The sequence below is a fragment of the Megalobrama amblycephala genome, linkage group LG2 (genome assembly GCF_018812025.1).
Source record: "Megalobrama amblycephala isolate DHTTF-2021 linkage group LG2, ASM1881202v1, whole genome shotgun sequence".
Classification (NCBI taxonomy): Eukaryota; Metazoa; Chordata; class Actinopteri; order Cypriniformes; family Xenocyprididae; genus Megalobrama; species Megalobrama amblycephala.
In genome coordinates, this window is record NC_063045.1 from 52,458,196 (window position 1) to 52,477,734 (window position 19,539).

General features: G+C 38.9%; 1 protein-coding gene across 14 annotated transcripts in view; it reads right to left on the reverse strand.

Annotated features, from left to right (window-relative positions):
* cux1a (cut-like homeobox 1a) overlaps nt 1-19,539 on the reverse strand; it is a 145,588-nt gene that overhangs the window by 112,614 nt on the left and 13,435 nt on the right. Inside the window, exon 1 of one of the 14 annotated variants that reach the window (XM_048180806.1) lies at nt 18,357-18,874. The exons of the other annotated variants lie outside the window; for them this stretch is intronic. Coding sequence (XP_048036763.1) covers nt 18,357-18,467 — 111 coding nt within the window. The 5' untranslated portion in view covers nt 18,468-18,874. Of the gene's footprint in view, nt 1-18,356; nt 18,875-19,539 lie in introns of those variants that run through there. 14 annotated transcript variants of the gene reach the window in all.

Genomic DNA, 19,539 nt, shown 5'->3' on the forward strand with positions numbered 1-19,539 from the left:
ATTAAGAGACACTCAAAGCATTATGGGGGCTTGCTGATTATGATGCAGTACATTTGGGTCGTCTCAGTGCAACAATGTCCCAGTTGTTGACAGAAGAACACTCCCTTTCATACCAGCTGGGGAGGGCAGGAGTTTTTTGAGGCGGTTTAACAGACTGTACATGCATTACTAATTCAAACTTGTTTTGTAGGCTGGACATCAGGAGTGACTGCTTAAAACGCACAAAAACGTTTCTTAGACAGTCTAAATCTCACTGATAATATCTGTCAGACCTGATTTGTCTTACAGCATCTTAACAATTCGAGTAATTGTAAACTTGTTAACATGGGAACATCGCTACACATCTTTAAACTGAAATTGTTTGAAGGCTTCTCGGAGTCACAGGATTGGGATTACAACTGACACAATATTCTCATTAGGATAGTATATCCATTCTCACAGATCAGCGTTATCTCTCGTCAGAGCGGACCGGTCGGTCCACAGGGCTCGGGATATCAGCCGCTCCTACGGCTGTAATGAATCCAGGACCGGTTCACCATCTCACACGCCATGTTTGCTATCAACAGAGCTCTCAAGGGCTTACAGCGCAGTTCATTAAAGCTGAGGAACAAGAACAAGCCCAGAGCTTATTCTCTCTTTCTTTCTTATTTCTTTCATTCTTTCTTTCTTTAAACCACCATCGTTCCGCCTTTGATTTATTATGCAACAAGATCAGCAATTTACTTCAGAGGCTTTCAGTCAGCACTGGAAGAATCTGAGGGGGTCTGAGAGCGCATGTTGGTACTGCATGTTGTCACAATCCGGACTTCACAAAAAAAATAAATAGATTTGTTATCGAGAAAAAGTGAAGCTTCTCTTTACCTCCAGAAACTTTTAGGTTTCCCCAAGCAAATACATACATTTCCGCTTCGTCCACCACTGATAACAGCATTCCTCAAATGCTATATGGGTTTTAGAGAAACTAATTAAGGCAATTATATCTCCGGTTGGGAGTGGAGGCGACGTCTGGGGAGTGGATCACTGGTTGGGAGGGACGTGAACTGTTTCTCAAACAGTTCGACCGGCCTAAGACTGGATGACAAAAGACGCAGAGATCATCTTGTCTTTCTGGATAACGGCTGAGTTAATGTTACTGTCCAGAGTAAAGAAAAAAACAATTAGTGACTCCACAAAAGTATACGTCAGACTCTGTTTGTTATGAGGATTGTTTACTACTGTACAGCATGTCTATGACACTTAATGAACGTTAGAATGAACGACACTTTTATCTTAATTTTTCCTTTTTTTATTTTTGTGTGTATATATGTATTTTTACAGTGTGTGCCATTGTAAGGTCTCCGGGAAAAGAATACGAAGTGATGCGCAGCGAGAAAAGCACCATAGGAAACAAATCTGCCCTCAGCGTAAACACACATGGCTAGTCCTAAGAATTCGTTCAGCATGCGAGGTGCTGTGCAAAAAAAAGAGCACAAGTGCTGCATTATCTTTCAAGAATTTCATGACAGAGTCTGGCATCTAACTACCACAAACTCTTCTGCATATTTGCATTTTAATACAAGGTTTGTTTATCCTGGAATATCTGCTGTAAACTGAATTAATTAGATGCTCAGAATCATAACTGGAAATTAGCATAATGGGGCAGAGAGAAGAAAGAAGGGGGTGTTTGTTCTTCACAAGACAACAAGCGGTTAATTGTTGAGGGCTGGGGGCGCAGACGGTGACCTGAACTAGATATTACAGTGTAGTCCGACTGATTCAGAGAAGCCAAGCTGCATTGTTCTGATTTGTTGTTCTCATTCACTAGCGAACACAATAAGAACAAGTCTACGAGCAGATGACATCGCAAAACTAGAACACTTCAATTATAATCAACAAGCAGTCTAAACTGCAAGTGTCAGTGAAGCTGTCTACACTGAAGGCACGTGACTCGGAATTAACAAACTGTCTACACTGCAAAGACGCGACTTTGAATTAAAGGTCCCGTTCTTCGTGATCCCATGTTTCAAACTTTAGTTAGTGTGTAATGTTGTTGTTAGAGTATAAATAAAATCTGTAAAATTTTAAAGCTCAAAGTTCAATGCCAAGCGAGATATTTTATTTAACAGAAGTCACCTACATCGAACGGCCAGTTTGGACTACATCCCTCTACTTCCTTCTTTAATGACGTCACTAAAACAGTTTTTTGACTAACCTCTGCCCACAGGAATACACAAGAGTTGCGTTTGTAGAGTGTGTTTGTCGCCATCATGTCGTCGAAACGCTGTTATTTTCATCCCGCAGTCCAATCACCGGGTCTGATTCCGGCTCAAATTGATAGGGTAAAATTAAAGACATGTTTACAATAACACTGAGCGCGTGCATCTCCACGTTATGGTAAGAGGCGTGACCTTTCCGGGCAAGGAGCGCTAAGCTGCTGTCGAATCACAACACAGGAACCGCTGGCACAATCAGAACTCGTTACGTATTTCTGAAGGAGGGACTTCATAGAACAAGGAAGTCATCAGCCCGTTTTTATGACAGTGGAAACAGCGGTATACAGATAAGTAAATTATGTGAAAAATACTGTGTTTTTTTTACACGCGAAACATGAACACGTTATATTGCACACTATAAATACAATCAAAGCTTCAAAAAACCACGAAAAACAGGACCTTTAAAGAAGTCGTCTACACTGTAAATGCGCAGCTCCAAATCAAAAGCTGTATACACTGCAAGAATTTGACTTTGAAACAATTAAACTGTTATGCACTGTTATGCAAATGTGAATCAAAAAAGCTATCTAAACTGCAAGCGTGCAACTCCGAATCAACAAAGCGGTCTACACTGCAAGTGTCAGTGAAGCTGTCTACAGTGCATGCATGTGATGGGAATCAACAAAATAGTCTACACAGCAAAGACACAACAAAGGGTCAAATCAAATGGTGCTTTCACACCTGCCTCATTTAGTTCAGTTGAATCGCACTAGAGTTCTGTGTCCCCTTGGTGTGGTTCGTTTGGGCAGGTGCGAATGAAGTAATTGAACTCGGGTGTGCACCAAAAGTGGACCAAACAAACGTACCAAGACCTCTGTAAAGGGGTGATCTCATTTTTTTTTGCATATGTCTCGCTTGACACAGTTCGCCTACTAGACAGCGCTGGGAGATCCAGAGAGAGCATGTTTGAATTTGCCGCAGTATTAATATGAATGTAGTATATAATTTAACAGCTGGAATGACGGCTACATTCATATAGTGTGTGCGTGTGTCTCAAAAGTTACAAACGAAGCCACAATAAGCTCATGGAGCGAACTTGTCAATCATTTTGATGGATGACGCTGAGAGAACTCTGACCAATAAGAGGACAGCTGTACTCACATACGACTTGCATAAACAAATTTTGGTACGCTTTGAAATGTTACCGAACCGAAAAAATGCAACATTGTAACAAATTTAGTCCCTGTTTCAGAACAAAACAAATGATCGATTGGTGTGAAAACACCCAAAGAAGCTGTCTACACAGAAACTTCACAACTCTGAATCAAAAGCTGCATACATTGCAAGCATTTGACTTTGAAATTAACTGTGTGTACTACTGTATCTGTGTGACTGTCTAAACTGCAAGCGTGTGAGTGAATCATCAAAGCTGTCCACACTGCAAGTGCATGACTTTGAATCAATTAAGCGGTCAGCACTGCAACTACATGAATTAAAATAAAACATCTGCAATGCAAGTGCACAACTTTGAATCAAAAAAGCTGTCTTCACTGCAAGCGCATGACTTTGAAACAATGAAAGAGTCAACACTGCAACTCTGTGGCATAGGCGACATAGGTGGTTGCCTAGGGCACAAAATGAAAGGGAGTGCACTTGAGGCAGGCCCGGTTCTCTCAAACGAAAGCGACAGCACCCTCAGTTGATACTCTAATATTATCATATTGGTGAAACTGATTTGACAAATGCTCCAGTGCATAGTGTTTCTGCTCTGGAGAGTGTGTTTTTGCAGCGTTGAGCAATGAAGCCAATCATGTTTATTGATCTCTTGAAAGCAATGGCCAATCAGAGGATTAAAGGGTTAATTCACCCAAAGATGAAAATTCTGTCATTTATTACTTACCCTCATGCCATTCCACACCCGTAAGACCTTCGTTAATTTTCGGAACACAAATTAAGATATTTTAGTTGAAATCCGATGGCTCCATGAGGCCTCCATAGGGAGCAATGACACTTGAAGAGTTTCATTGCAAAACGAGATAACTCCGTTTTTAACATTTTTGTCAAAACATGTTTATTATTATGTTATCATGTTATTATTTTGTTTTATGGTGCTACTTAGCTGTATTTTTTAAGTTATGAAGGTTTAAATCAAAACAAACCAACTGCAGTTGAATTGATTCATTTATGATCCGATGCTTCCTGAAGCATTGTTTTGAAATCGGCCATCACTAAATAAGTCGTTATTTTGGTTTTTTTTGGCGCACCAAAAATATTCTCGTTGCTTTATAATATTAATATTGAACCACTGTACTCACATGAACCGATTTAAATATGTTTTTAGTACCTTTATGGATCTTGAGAGAGGAAGTGTCATTACTCCCTATGGAGGCCTCACTGAGCCATCGGATTTCAACTAAAATATCTTAATTTGTGTTCCGAAGATTAACGAAGGTCTTACGGGTGTGGAACGTCATGAGGTAATAAATGACAGAATTTTCATTTTTGGGTGAACTAACCCTTTAAGTTAGTCTGAATCCACTATCCACTAACTTGAATCCTCTCATTATAGCAAACAAAGTGTAGACACAATGTAAGTATTCATTAGGCAATGTAGACAGCTTCATTGATTATAACAGAACTTTGTGTGATGGCGATGAAATGAGTGGTTTAGTTATAAAGGGAGCGATGGCGATGAAAATAGTAGTTCAGTTATAAAGGGGGCGCTCTTTGGAGTACTTTAGATTACAATATGTTTATAATAAAGTTGACATCAATGGAAAAAAAACTTAATGGGGGACATAACAGTTCAATGTTATGTTGGACTTGGACTAATTTAATCATGACGTGATTATAATCACCTTAACGTGTTAATTATGCATGACAGTGCATTTACCGTAGGTATTACTTGGCTTGTTGGTGGTGGGGGGGGGGGTGCTATCTAAAATCTTTCCTAAGGCACCAACAAAGCCTGGGCCAGCCCTGACTGCATCTCTGTAATTTAAAATATGAAACATTTACACTGCAAGTGCACAACTTTGAATCAAAAAAATTAGGCCTGGGCGATACATCGCATGCGATTGTCACGCGCATTTCGTCAGTAAAGCCGGTTCCCTGATTACCGTGAAATCGCCATCACCTGCTTTCAAATGGAGCGGCATTTTATAGACAGAGCCGTAGATCACTGACAAGCTACGCAATATCACGTTCATTATCAATTGCGAATTGAACAAAACTAAGAAACCTTGTTTTAAAGGAACAGTCACTCGCTTTCAGTGTAAGAAAGGTCTAAGACCTCCTCAAAGATGCATCATGGACGCTTTAATGGGGATGACATTTCAGGAAATTCCAATGCAATTTTTTTGGACTAAAAAGTGTGGGGGGTGAATATAACAATGATTGCTATTGTTGAACAGTCAGCACGTACACACATAGAGCTGCAAAAACACAAAAGATGGTGACAAAGCAGGTGGATCAAAAAACCTATCAGCCAGTTAAACCATTACTTTAATCTTTCCATATTATTCCTAGACTGTGTTTCACCTATAAACAGCTCAACCGGTATTTTATGTCAACTGATCGAATCTACTCTTCATGTTTTCGGTTGGGGTTAATCTCCCTCTGTATTAGCATGTGACCTTCAACGCTTCAGTTGCTGATTAGGCAGTTCTTGTATCTTTCACTCGCATTACACCGGAAAGACAGGTAAACAACTTTATGCAAGTTAAGTGGGAAGAGACATGCTACAGCACTCCACGAGTGAGGGCGGGTCATTCCAGATGACACGCATCGTTGCATTAAAACAGAATAAAATAAAGTTCAGCACACTGTATGAGAGAGATAACATTCCCTAACCAAAACCAAACCACAATTCAATTCAGTGCCTGTATTTAATTGGCTCAGTGGCTTAAAGGAACAGTCCATCATTTACTCACCCTCATGTAGTTCCAAACCCGTATGCTTTTCTTTCTTTCGTAGAACTCAAAAGGAGAAGTTCGAAGAATGTGCAAGCTGCTGTTTTATGTACAGTAAAAGTAGATAAAGACCAGGGGCTGTCAAGTCCCAAAAATGGAAAAAGCACACAAAAAGCATCATAAAAGTTGTATATGAATCAACGTGTGCAATATTCCAGTTCCACTGAAGCTGATGCACTATATATCAGTACCACGTTGATTATCAGCCTATATTAGAGATTAATTAATCGTATTTTTGGTTATTTACTTATTAAATATTATATTAAATATTTTCAAATGATAAATTATAATGTTGTGATGCCTAAATTCACTTTCAATGGCATTTAAAATGACAGACTTTTATTTTTTAGCTTTTGTATTTAGATAAAATAGTATATAAAATTAATACCAGACAAAACATGAATATAATTATTGGTTTACTCAGTATCAACTAAAATTGAGATATCTGTGCATTCCTCTTCTTTTTTTTATGTGAATGGGTCATGACTGGTTTAGTATGAGACGTGAGAACAAATGATGTTTGGCATAATATATATATGCTGCAACATTATGATGTTAATGATGACATCAAATGAAACTAGTTCTTTCTTATGTGTCTAGTGGTAATTTTTTTATAGCAAATATGTGAGACAGAATGTGTTCTCTAATAAAACAATTAAAAACTGAACTTGAAGCCTACAAGTCACTATATTCTCAAGTTCTGCATCCAGTATGGAGTATAGCACTTGCAGTAGTAATAGTGTGTACACAGTAGGCCAGCAAAGATGTAAGGCAGTGTGTGAGGTAAACAGTAATCTGGCTGCTATTGTGTTGGCACTGGTCTGTGTGTATATGTGTGTACTGGCTCTCTGCCATCTCCGGCTGTGACCTTAGAGAAGGTGCAGAAATACGACTGACCTTCAGCATGCCTCAGTCAATCAACCCTCATCTGAAACACTACACAAGTCCGACCTTCATACATCAACACAAACACTAGGTCTCTAACAGCATTAGATAAGGCAACAAAGAACTCCTCCTTTAGATTCCCTGAAAGGTAAATACATTCAAACACTTTTAACACCTCAAAGTCAAGGCTAGGTGTTCATTTAGTGGGAATTTGTCCCAAAAAGCTTGTTCAGTTCATTTATTTTCATATAAAAGTGGCGATGTAGCATTAGCAACCGCAAGAACTGACACATAACTGCTCACAAAAGTATAGTAAAAGAAGGGATTAAGAATGCGTCAGCAGAAACATTCCCGAGCCCGGAGTGGAAAAGCTAAACTCAAACACTGACTCAGCAAAAAAAAATAGCTGCTAACTTTAGTTCAGCGAGTCGCCAACCCCCCCTCGAGCACCATCCCCACGACTCCGCACTGCCATATTATCCAGAACATTATTTTGATTGTGAATTTCCTTCCATTGCACATCTGCTGAGCTGCCCTGAACTCAGAATATGCTTACGTGCCATGTCTAAATACAAAACACAGTCAAAGGAATATGCAATATCGACATAATGGGAGACTGCTTGGGGAACCGAACTACACAGACCACAAAAACAGACACGAAAGCAGATGGGGGAAAAAAAAAATATGACGAGGATAAATTGGTGGTGAGCACTATTTTTGGGCCTTTTTGCCACTTTAATTGATAGAACAAATGAGAGATCACAGGAAATTATTCGAATTTGAGCCACTCTCACATAAGCACAGTGCACACAACTGCTTGTGCACTGCATACCAGTGGCCAGTTGCGTAAACTGCTTAGACTAGTCTTAAAGTCATCAAATTTTTTCTTCAAGACTGGTCTTAACTTTGTAAAGTCAGTTACATAAAAAGGTAGATCGGTCTAATTTGACTGAAAAGTAGGACTGGCTAGCCCTAACTAACTGCTAATTGGTCAAACTAGTTCTTAAGTCACAGTCTTAACATAGAGGCTAAGTTTATGCAACCAGCCACGGGTCATGTCTCCGACTGTTAGTGAGCAATTTTGTAGTACAGAGCCTCAAAAGGGTCATGGTAATGAAAAAAATAATTTGGAAGAAATAGGAAATAGGATGAAAAATTACATTTCAATGCTTTTGTGCTTGGACCATAGACTGTAAAAAAAATATGGACGACACATTTTCACACTCTTCCATTGTAGATAAGTGAAGCTGTCAATGTCCAAATATGGCGCTGACATCTTGGAGCCCGAGTCTGAGCAGTAGTGAACTCAGAGCCCGAGTGTGAGCAGTTGTGAGCGTGAAGTGTAGCCACAGTATCAAGGCCCCGCCCACACTCCCGCAGAATCGTTCAGTACAGTTTAATGCAGAACAACTGATTATGTCGGTGTGAAATGAACAGTTATGGAAACACAGAAATTAAATTTGAAGCTCCAATCTCCTCCCAAAAATCCTGAAAAAAGTCTGTTTGAGCCTCAGTGACTACATCTGATGTAAGTTCACTTATGTAAGTTCATAAGTGAACTTACATCAGCGAGATAAAAACTACATAAAAAGACAAAACATTTTTGGAAAAAAAATTATTTGTAGTGTAATTTGCATTGTATACTGCATCCAGGGGACGATCGAAACGTTTTGGCTTCACTTTTTAGGACTTGTGCGGCACACTTGGCTTGGACTCATAAAATTTAGCATTCTCACGGAAATAGTTCTTCGTACCCCTGAGAAAATCTATGTTCATTCGCAAAACTTTTAATACGACCTGGGAGGAAAAAGTGTATTTCAATGCTTTTGCTAGTGAATGCAAAGTTTCTCAGGGGAACGCAAAAGTCTTGCCCGAGAAATTAAAGTTTCTTGGGGGAACGCAGAAGTCTTGCATGAGAACACAAAGTTTCTTGGGGGAACGCAGAAGTCTTCCACGAGAATGCAAAATTTCTTGGCGGAACACAAAAGTCTTGCCCGAGAACACAAAGTTTCTTGGGGGAACGTAGAAGTCTTGTGCGAGAGCAAAGTTTCTTGGAGCAACACAGAAGTCTTGCACGAGAACAAAGTTTCTTGGAGGAACGCAGAAGTCTTGCACGAGAACAAAGTTGCTTGGGGGAATGTAGAAGTCTTGTGCGAGAGCAAAGTTTCTTGGAGCGACGCAAAGGTCTTGCACGAGAACAATGTTTCTTGGGAGAACGCAGAAGTCTAGCACGAGAGCAAAGTTTCTTGGAGCAATGCAGAAGTCTTGCACAAGAACAAAGTTTCTTGGAGGAATGCAGAAGTCTTGCACGAGAGCAAAGTTTCTTGGGGGAACGTAGAAGTCTTGCACGAGAACAAAGTTTCTTGGAGGAATGCAGAAGTCTTGCACGAGAGCAAAGTTTCTTGGGGGAACGTAGAAGTCTTGCGCGAGAGCAAAGTTTCTTGGAGCAACGCAGAAGTCTTGCACGAGAACAAAGTTTCTTGGGAGAACGCAGAAGTCTAGCACGAGAGCAAAGTTTCTTGGAGCAATGCAGAAGTCTTGCACGAGAACAAAGTTTCTTGGAGGAATGCAGAAGTCTTGCACGAGAGCAAAGTTTCTTGGGGGAACGTAGAAGTCTTGCACGAGAACAAAGTTTCTTGGAGGAATGCAGAAGTCTTGCACGAGAGCAAAGTTTCTTGGGGGAACGTAGAAGTCTTGCACGAGAACAAAGTTTCTTGGAGGAATGCAGAAGTCTTGAATGAGAGCAAAGTTTCTTGGGGGAACGTAGAAGTCTTGTGTGAGAGCAAAGTTTCTTGGAGCAACGCAGAAGTCTTGCACAAGAACAAAGTTTCTTGGAGGAACGCAGAAGTCTAGCGCGAGAACAAAGTTTCTTGGAGCAACGCAGAAGTCTTGCACGAGAACAATGTTTCTTGGGAGAACGCAGAAGTCTAGCACGAGAGCAAAGTTTCTTGGAGCAATGCAGAATTCTTGCACGAGAACAAAGTTTCTTGGAGGAATGCAGAAGTCTTGCACGAGAACAAAGTTTCTTGGAGCAATGCAGAAGTCTTGCACGAGAACAAAGTTTCTTGGAGGAACGCAGAAGTCTAGCGCGAGAACAAAGTTTCTTGGGAGAACGCAGAAGTCTAGCACGAGAACAAAGTTTCTTGGGGGAATGTAGAAGTTGTAAGGACTTAGCCTATTTATTAGCTCAATTTAATTGTTACAGGGAATAAGAATTGAATCAACTGTAAATGATTCACTGTAAATGATTCAGAATTAATATTTAACACTTCATCAATTATTCGTCCAGCGAAAATTGAGGTTAGAGTATTTTACCAATTCTGGATAAAATATTATTCTGTGGCCAACAGTAACAATATTTTATTATGATTATTGTTATTATTGTAATTATTATATTATAAGCAAGAGGTAACTTGATCTTTTACGTTTAAGGCAGTAATTTGACACAGCACAAGAAACTCGTATATGTGAAAATCAAAACAAGGTTTATTGACTACTTCTAATGATTACAAGAAACTAAGGCTAAACACACACACACACACACACACACATACATACATACATGCACACACGTTCGCGGAGTTGATATGAGTCATGAAAAGTCCCAAGTTCAGTGCTAACTTAACTCATAACCTGAGGAAAATCACAAAAGCAGAGCTTTGGCTTGATTCTTTAGGTTTAAAGGAGTTTCACCAGTTTCCAGCAAGAGAGAGAGAAGTTTGCTTGTACCTGCGTTTGCTCTGACAGCTGAGGTAATCGGGTTGTTCCGTGACTCGTGTACAGCGGAATCCCGTTCTGGATTGGCTGTCTTTCAGGTGACGTCTTCTCGGGAAAGCCCTGTGGGTTGCGCGGAAGCTTTGAAGGATGTTGCTGGCTGGTGCAACTGTTCTGAGCGTCTGGCTTGAGCGGCTCTCTTCTTGGGAGACTTTGGTCAGATATTTCACGAAGTGTTTTGGAGTCTGGATGTGACGGCTGTTGAATGATCAGCGGCGCGGCTCATGGTTGAGGAAATGGATGGAAAATCAGCCCCGGTCAATCAGTTCTCAATGACCCATGCGACTTTTCCGCTGTGGTCAAAGTAGCGGTGCTTCGGCTACCGGGCTTCCACGACTGTGCTTCAGTCCGACTTCTGACCGACCTTTTGACCGATTTCGAGCGCTTTCTGACCTATTTCTGACATTAGCTTGTTCGGACAGCATAGTTTTAAGGGAGCAATTTTGGCTCCATCCTTCAGATGCGATCCTCCAATGAGACGTTGCTACGGAGATTAGACACGCCTTGTCTATTGTCTATTGATCACATCGCGTGATATCTGCAGAACATTCTCCTGTTTTATTAACAACTTTATAAAGTTTCTTAATATTTTCCTGATACTGAATTTCAATGTTTCATTCACACAGAATTACAGAGAATTATAAACTCTGTATTTAGAGCTCAAACATGACACACTTCTTCCACACATATTACTAGACTGACCTAATTAAAAACAATGATTATAAGAGAAAGAAGATGCATACAGGAATACAAACATATAATGCATTGAATCCAACATGTTAGTAATCACATCATAGCAAATGTTATTCTGGATATAGTTAATACTTTAAGTAATCGACAATTGTCCCTTTTGAGATTCAAGATTGAGTCCTTAAGCATAGTTTAAACTTTGACCGGAGTCACGAGTGACCGGGTCAGGATGGATTGCTCACACAAGGGAGGTATTGATAGGACAGATTCGTCTTTAAATCCATTGATGGGTGTTTTCCTGTTCCGTCCGATAATACAAGAGGGTTTTGTGAGAGAATCAATAGATTTAATGTGATCAGATCCACGTGATGGGTTCTGATTAGTTTATTGCTGATGAGCTAAGAAGTCCTTTAGACAGAGTCCTTTGTTAAAAGAAGTCACGTCATCACTTCTGTTAAGGCTAGGTGTTTCCTGTCAGGAAATGGATCTTTTGGACCAAATGAAGCTTTGTTCAATCATGTTGTTCATTGATAAAGTCATTGGTAAGTTCTGTCGAGCGAGGCCCTACAAAGTCTTGTGCGAGAGCAAAGTTTCTTGGAGCAACGCAGAAGTCTTGCACGAGAGCAAAGTTTCTTGAAGGAACGAAGAAGTCTTGCGAGAGAACAAAGTTTCTTGGGAGAACGCAGAAGTCTAGCACGAGAGCAAAGTTTCTTGGAGCAACGCAGAAGTCTTGCACGAGAGCAAAGTTTCTTGGAGCAATGCAGAAGTCTTGTGCGAGAGCAAAGTTTCTTGGAGCAACGCAGAAGTCTTGTGCGAGAGCAAAGTTTCTTGGAGCAATGCAGAAGTCTTGCACGAGAACAAAGTTTCTTGGAGGAATGCAGAAGTCTTGCACGAGAGCAAAGTTCCTTGGAGGAACGTAGAAGTCTTGTGCGAGAGTAAAGTTTCTTGGAGCAACGCAGAAGTCTTGCGTGAGAACAAAGTTTCTTGGGAGAACGCAGAAGTCTAGCACGGCAAAGGTTTTAGGAGTGAACAAAAAAGCTTTGAAAGAAATTTCTCACATCATTTTTCACCATGTTACACTTAGGGCTCTGTAGTATTTTAATGAATGAATGAATGAATGAATGTTTCAGCAATATTGGCTCTATTCTTCATTTTAGGTTTTTTTTTAGTATTTTTTACTACTGAATGTTTATTTAATTGCAAAATATCTGAAGATTATTACATTCTATTATTTTAATCTAATTAGCTAATTAAATTAAAATGTGAAAAAATATGAATTACATTTAAAATAAACTCAATATCATATTTTTTATTCTTATTTTATTCTTATCAAGAACGAATATTGGTTTTGATTCTGGTATTGATCCTGACTACTAAAAACCACAGTACCATCTTCATCGATACATCATCGATGCATACTATAACTCACTGTATGCTCTGGAAGCGTTGATACAAAAGGCCTCTAGCCTTTTTTTTTGTCTTTGTCTGCGAGACAGAAGAACACCTCAGCCCTCATAACCTCAATAATGCATGAAATGCGCTGCAGCCCGCAGACTGAGCTCTCCGAATGCTTTAAGTATTTATTGCGAACAGAACGCTATCAGAGCCGTTTCTAAATGGGCCTTCCCTGCCAGCTCTTTTTCGATTATGTTTGTGGGGATGAATGACCACCTCAATGTCGTTGTTTTTGTTGAAACGCAGACAATACCTGCTATGCACCTGCCCAGCTATGTCTATATCCTAGCGACAGAGCTGCAAGTACAATTAAGCCCATCGACGCTAAATTAATCTGAGCGCATCTGTGAATGGCTGATAATCTCTGTGACCTATGGAGGGTTATTACCACCGTGACTAGCACAAAAACAACCTCACCCAAGATGGAGGAGGGCTAGTGGTTGACCAAAATACCAGAAATAATACAGTTTTTACAATGGAACCAAAAGGTATTTGTACACCTAAAAATGTGTAACAGAAAAGATGATATTTTGAAGAATGTCTCAAACAATAATTGTCAACTGGGTCCAATGTAGTTCTGGATCACAACATTCTTGATATCTTCATTTGTGTTTCACTGAAGAAAGCCAGTAATACAGATTTAGAAAGACATGAGGGCTATGAGGATCAAACCTCTCAACACTTCCCTTTCCATCCAGCACAAATAAAGGAGGGGAGGAGATATAGATGAGAAAAGCAGTGTGGAAATCCATCCATGCTTGTTTTCTTAAATTTGTTTTCCATTTCAAAGGCCGGTTTGCAGTTTCAGCAACCCTCTCGTCTCAATAACATCAGTCTGAATGGGATAGAGGGAGCACAAGAGAGCAAGAAAGGAGAGAAATAAAGAGGCGGAGAGCAGAAGAGAGGGGTCCCCCTCTGTGTTGGCCAGCTTCCAGTGAAAGCTGTTCAGAACATGGGAAACATGGTGTCACAGCACAGTCCAATCAGCTCGTCTGGCCTGCGGTTTTCCCAGCGAGTACCGTCATGAGCGCTCCTCTCCTTCTACGGGTCCGCTTTCACTAGCATGCCTCCGGGAGCAACAAACTCACGCTGCCAAAGCACGACCACACACGCACAAACACACACAATGGCAGATGCAAACGCATACACGCTCTCGTGAATGCACAAGTACTACCCCCTACTTTTTTTTTTAGACCCAACTTTGCCAAAAACGGCAGTGGGATTAGTCAGCAAAGCAGTACATGATGACTCACTGGCTAGACGTGATGTACAAAGACGCCAAAGGCTAATGACAACTAAAAAAATGACAACTATTGTAACTTCAACAAGATCTTGGCCAAAAATTGATGCACCTCTTAATGGAAAGATCAATCAAGATCTTGTATTGACAATGCAAGAGTCAAGCACTCTGTTAAGTCTAGTCCAGCACATCCCAAAGACTTTCAATGAATTTAAGATCTGGACTCAGAGGTGCAATTCAAGTGTGAAAATTATTCTTCATGCCCGTTCACATCACTTATCTCAGATTATCGTTCTTAATTATGTACTATGGCGGATTCGGATTACAAACCAAAAACAATTTTTTCTCGCATTTGGATTTTGAAGAGAATCAATTTGCTATATGCACAGTTACTTCCTGGTTTCCGATAAGCCCGCTTGGGCATTTCCAGTCTATGCTGTTTTCTGTTGATGAATGAACAAAACTTTGTAGAGTGACTGCTTCCCATCCAATACATCCCAATAAGCATTGTGCTCTGTTACTTTTGATATGAAACAATAGGGCTTTTCACACTTTAAATAGTTAACCCTGGGTCATTCTAAACCCTGGGTAAACGGAATCCTGGGTTATCTTGCTTCACGTTTCACACTGCTCATATTTTTCTGGTGTTAAAGGGATAGTTCACCCAAAAATGAAAATTTGATGTTTATCTGCTTACCCCCAGTGCATCCAAGATGTAGGTGAATTTGTTTCTTCAGTCAAACGCAAATTATGATTTTTAACTGCAACCGCTGCCGTCTGTCAGTCAAATAATAGCAGTGGATAGGAACTTCAACTATAACAGTAAATAAATCCAAACAAATCCAAATTAAACCCTGTGGCTCGTGACGACACATTGATGTCTTAAGACACGAAACGATCGGTTTGTGTGAGAAACCGAACAGTATTTATATCATTTTTTACCTCTAAAACACCACTATGTCCAACTTCGTTCAGCTTCCTGTTAGTGAGGTCAAAAAACGCGTTCTGACGACGGAAGTGATGTCTCGCCCATATACTTCAATGAGCGCGAGACATCGCTTCCGTTGTCAGAGCGCGATCAGACCTCACACACTGGAAGCTGAACGGAGTTGGACATAGTGGTGTATTAGAGGTAAAAAATGATATAAATACTGTTCGGTTTCTCACACAAACCGATCGTTTCGTGTCTTAAGACATCAATGTGTCGTCACGAGCCACAGGGTTTAATTTGGATTTGTCTAAGCAAGTTTTATTTACTGTTATAGTTGAAGTTCCTATCCACTGCTATTATTTGACTGACAGACGGCAGCGGTTGCACTTAAAAATCATAATTTGCGTTCGACTGAAGAAAAAAAGTCACCTACATCTTGGATGCCCTGGGGGTAAGCAGATAAACATCAAATTTTCATTTTTGGGTGAACTATCCCTTTAACAATTAATCCTGGGCCTAAAGCTGACGTTTCACATTGTACATTCCTTAAACCTGGGTTAACGTTCTTATTTGCATTTTTGCGGTTTCAATGTCATTGATTGGATAAACATAGTACACAACGCATTTACATATCTCAAGCATTGCGCATCATCGTATTGCTGACTATACTATCAAGTTTATACTGAATTAACATTTCAGACTACAAAGGTAAGAATGAAACGGTTTCTTCACTCATACTGACACGTTTTCTGTCAGCATTTGACATTTTTCCTTTCAAACACTGAATTTACTGACAATGCAAGGTGTTTCCATGACTGTTCAAAGCATGTGAATATAAGGCACGTGATTGGTTGTCTGTTGCAGTGCTAACCCTGCTCTAGAGTAGGGTTTCATATTTCATATTTTATTACTAAATTCAAACAAATACCATTTTGGCGCTCAGAAGGAACATCATTTGGAACATCACAAGGTATGTTAAAAGTTATAGAACGACTTAATGTATCATGTCTCATGTAATCGCTCAAGTGTTAAAAAAAAAAAAAGCTGAACTTTACTTTCTGTGTCTGATGTTCATTAAAGCTGTAAGCTGCCTGTCAATTTGGGCAAAGGAACTAGAAATCAAGAAAGAACAAGAGATACTGGGAAGATAGCAATTGCAAGTGAACCAATGTCAAATAACAATACAGACATATGAGTGAAGTATCACAACTTTTAAACAGAAAGACCAAAATATCTTGTGTAGAAACGGATGATCCATTTTATTTATGATCCATTTCTTTCACTGTTGGTAATTGGTTGGGAAAGTGAAAACTGATGGTACAACTGAATTTTGCTGAGGAGGAACACTGAGGGACGCAACAATGCTCAGCTGTTGTTGTCACAGTGCTGAACTTTAAACATCTATTTCATCTCGTCTTACACTTGAACAACTAAATTAATGTTAGGCCTGACTTAAGTTTTCTAGCTGGCTTATATTTTTGCAGAAGTTCGTAAGAATATTCTGTGCACATAGCGGATTCTAAACCTTGGTCACGTGACTGTCATCCTCAATATAAGAAACAACATTCCAATGATTCTGAACTTGTTTGAACTTCCTGGATAAGACAGATTGCTATCAGACATTTCTAGATGGATCCTGTAATTTGGAATCAGCATGAGATCAGTAGTTTAAATCTTGGATCTACCAGAAGCATAAATAATGCACAACATATTTCCCAGAGACTTGTTGGACCAATGACTCAGACACCAGCGGAAGTTACAGACTGAAGTAACGCGAGGCAAAACACGACGCTTCTACTCATTGACTCACCAACTCCCATTTTTTCCCCCCCTTCTATCTCTGATGCAGGTCATGTAAATCCACAATACGCACATTCCAGCATGGCAGATAATGCATCTCTCCATAATGGAGGTCTTGGATGCATTTGGAATGAGTATCTGTGTGCGGACGTGTGTTTAACTGAGATAATACCTCAGTGTAAGTGAAAGTCCTGGATTAAAAAAAGAATATACACCACCCGATTGCTCGCAAAGATAAAGCAGACCGGTAAATGAGGGATTGAGATGTTTTAGGTGGGCTGAGGTCTCAAATCGTACCATCAGCACTGGATGTTCTGTTTTGCTAAGATCAGAATTTTTTTTTTTTTTTTTTTTTCAAATGCCAGTTTGTCTACACCATTCTTATAAAAAAAATCTCCAAAAAAAGACAAAACAATATATATATATTATTGTTATATATATATATAATATATATATATATATATTTATTTTATTTTTTTTTTGATCTGATCTGATCTGATCATACAAACTGGATTCTATGTGATAAAACAAAAAGCAAAATCGTTGTAGAGGCAGAGCATGTTAATTAAGAATAAGATGTTTTAATAAAATATAACAAACAGAAATGTTCTGTTGTCATACATATTTTCATATTCTTACATATTGTTTTATAATATATATTTTATTTAACATTGTGCACTGATTTTGTTCACAAATTTTCACAAAAACAACTAGGAATGTTTATTAAAGTAAACAGGGTCAATTTTGATTTCATGTTGACTTTAATGTACAAAAGGCACAAAATGATAAAGAAAAAAGTCTTGATATGCTTCTACACGTGTAAAACAAAGCACAAGAAATACAGATATGATTAACTTTATGTAATAACTAAAACAAAATGCACAAATTTATGGAAGACCGCAGTCACAAAGCCTTTTTCAGTATGTCGATATTTATAGTGATTTGTTTCTGCGCGGAGAAGTTCAAGTCTGTTTAATTATGCTGTAACTCCCAGGACGCACAATGGTCTTTTTAAAAGCAAGTTGTTTGAAATATTCTCTGGCTGATGGCCAGGGAAGCCATCAGTGTCAGATGTACATATCGGCCTGCCAAAAGAAATAGTCCAGCTGAACTGAAGGCAAACACCTCAAATAATCCTGTACAGACTGATGACTATAACTTCACTGGGTAACTTTGGGAAATCATACAGATACAAGAGCGATTTACCAAATTATGTTGATTTAAGGGGCGAGAAGAACAACCACAAAGGGTCAAGAAAAATCCCCTTTGACCACCAAAGGATGAAAACGTTGGAAGTAGCACAATAATAAGTGTAAAATGCGATTGCGTCGATATAGGCCAGGTGTGACATTCCCATAAATAAGCAAAAAGGCTCCTCCGCTAGCCTGCTATTTTCATTCCCTCTTGCTGAAATTCACCTGATATATTCGGCCTTCTGATCTCCTCGGATCTGTCTCTGATATCCCGCGGGACCAAGGAGAGCACATCCTCTGCCCGGCTGCTGTTAGGACTAATAACAACACCAACATCCCGCCAATCTCTCTTCACTGCAAGCTAGGCCAGCCAGCCAGGGGCCAACACACACACACACACACACATGCACATACACACACATCTGACCAAGTACAGTCCATTTTCAGACACTTCCTGCTAAAAATAATTACCCTCCTGGAGACAGAACCTCGCTGGAGGCTGCACAGACATTTTGTATAAAGAGAGAGAACAAGGGGATGAGGAAGTGCTGGAATTAAAGGGGCAGTATTACAATTAATATGAATGGAAATTGAAGTTTGAGACTTTTTTGGTTTGCTTTTTATTTATTTATTTATTTATTTATTTATTGAATTTTAAGAAAATGACAAGCTGGATCCAAACTAACAATTTCCTCCATAACTAAACCAATACCACTCTTTAGGTCACAAGAAAGAGAGAGTTAAGATGGATATTTTGATTTTCTATATATATATATATATATATATATATATATATATATATATATATGAAGAGTTTCGTTGCAAAACGAGATAACTCCGTTTTTTTAATTTTTCAAAAATCTTGTTTTTTGGTTGTGCATTCCAATTAATATCAGTTCAACTGCAGTTGGTTTGTTTTGATTTAAACCTTCATAACTTAAAAAATACAGCTAAGTAGCACCATAAAACAAAATAATAACATGATAACATAATAATAAACATGTTTTGACAAATGTTATGAAAATGTTATCTCGTTTTGCAACGAAACTCTTCATATATATATATATATACACACACACATACATATACACACACACATATATATATATATATACATATACATATATATGTGTGTGTGTGTATATATACAAAAAATTATTAAAAGTTGATTATATTATTTATTATTTATATTTATATTATTTATATTATTTATTATATATATTATTTTTCATGATTTATCAATAATTTTGAGTTTCTGTTGATTAAACCAATCGCCTTCATTGTATTAACTCAAATTTTGAATTTCAATAAACTCAAAATAAACAGTTCACCTCAGAACTTTTCGAGTGCCGTCTTGCTCCATTAAAATTCTTATTTTTAACTAGATTTTTACCAAATTTCAGATTAA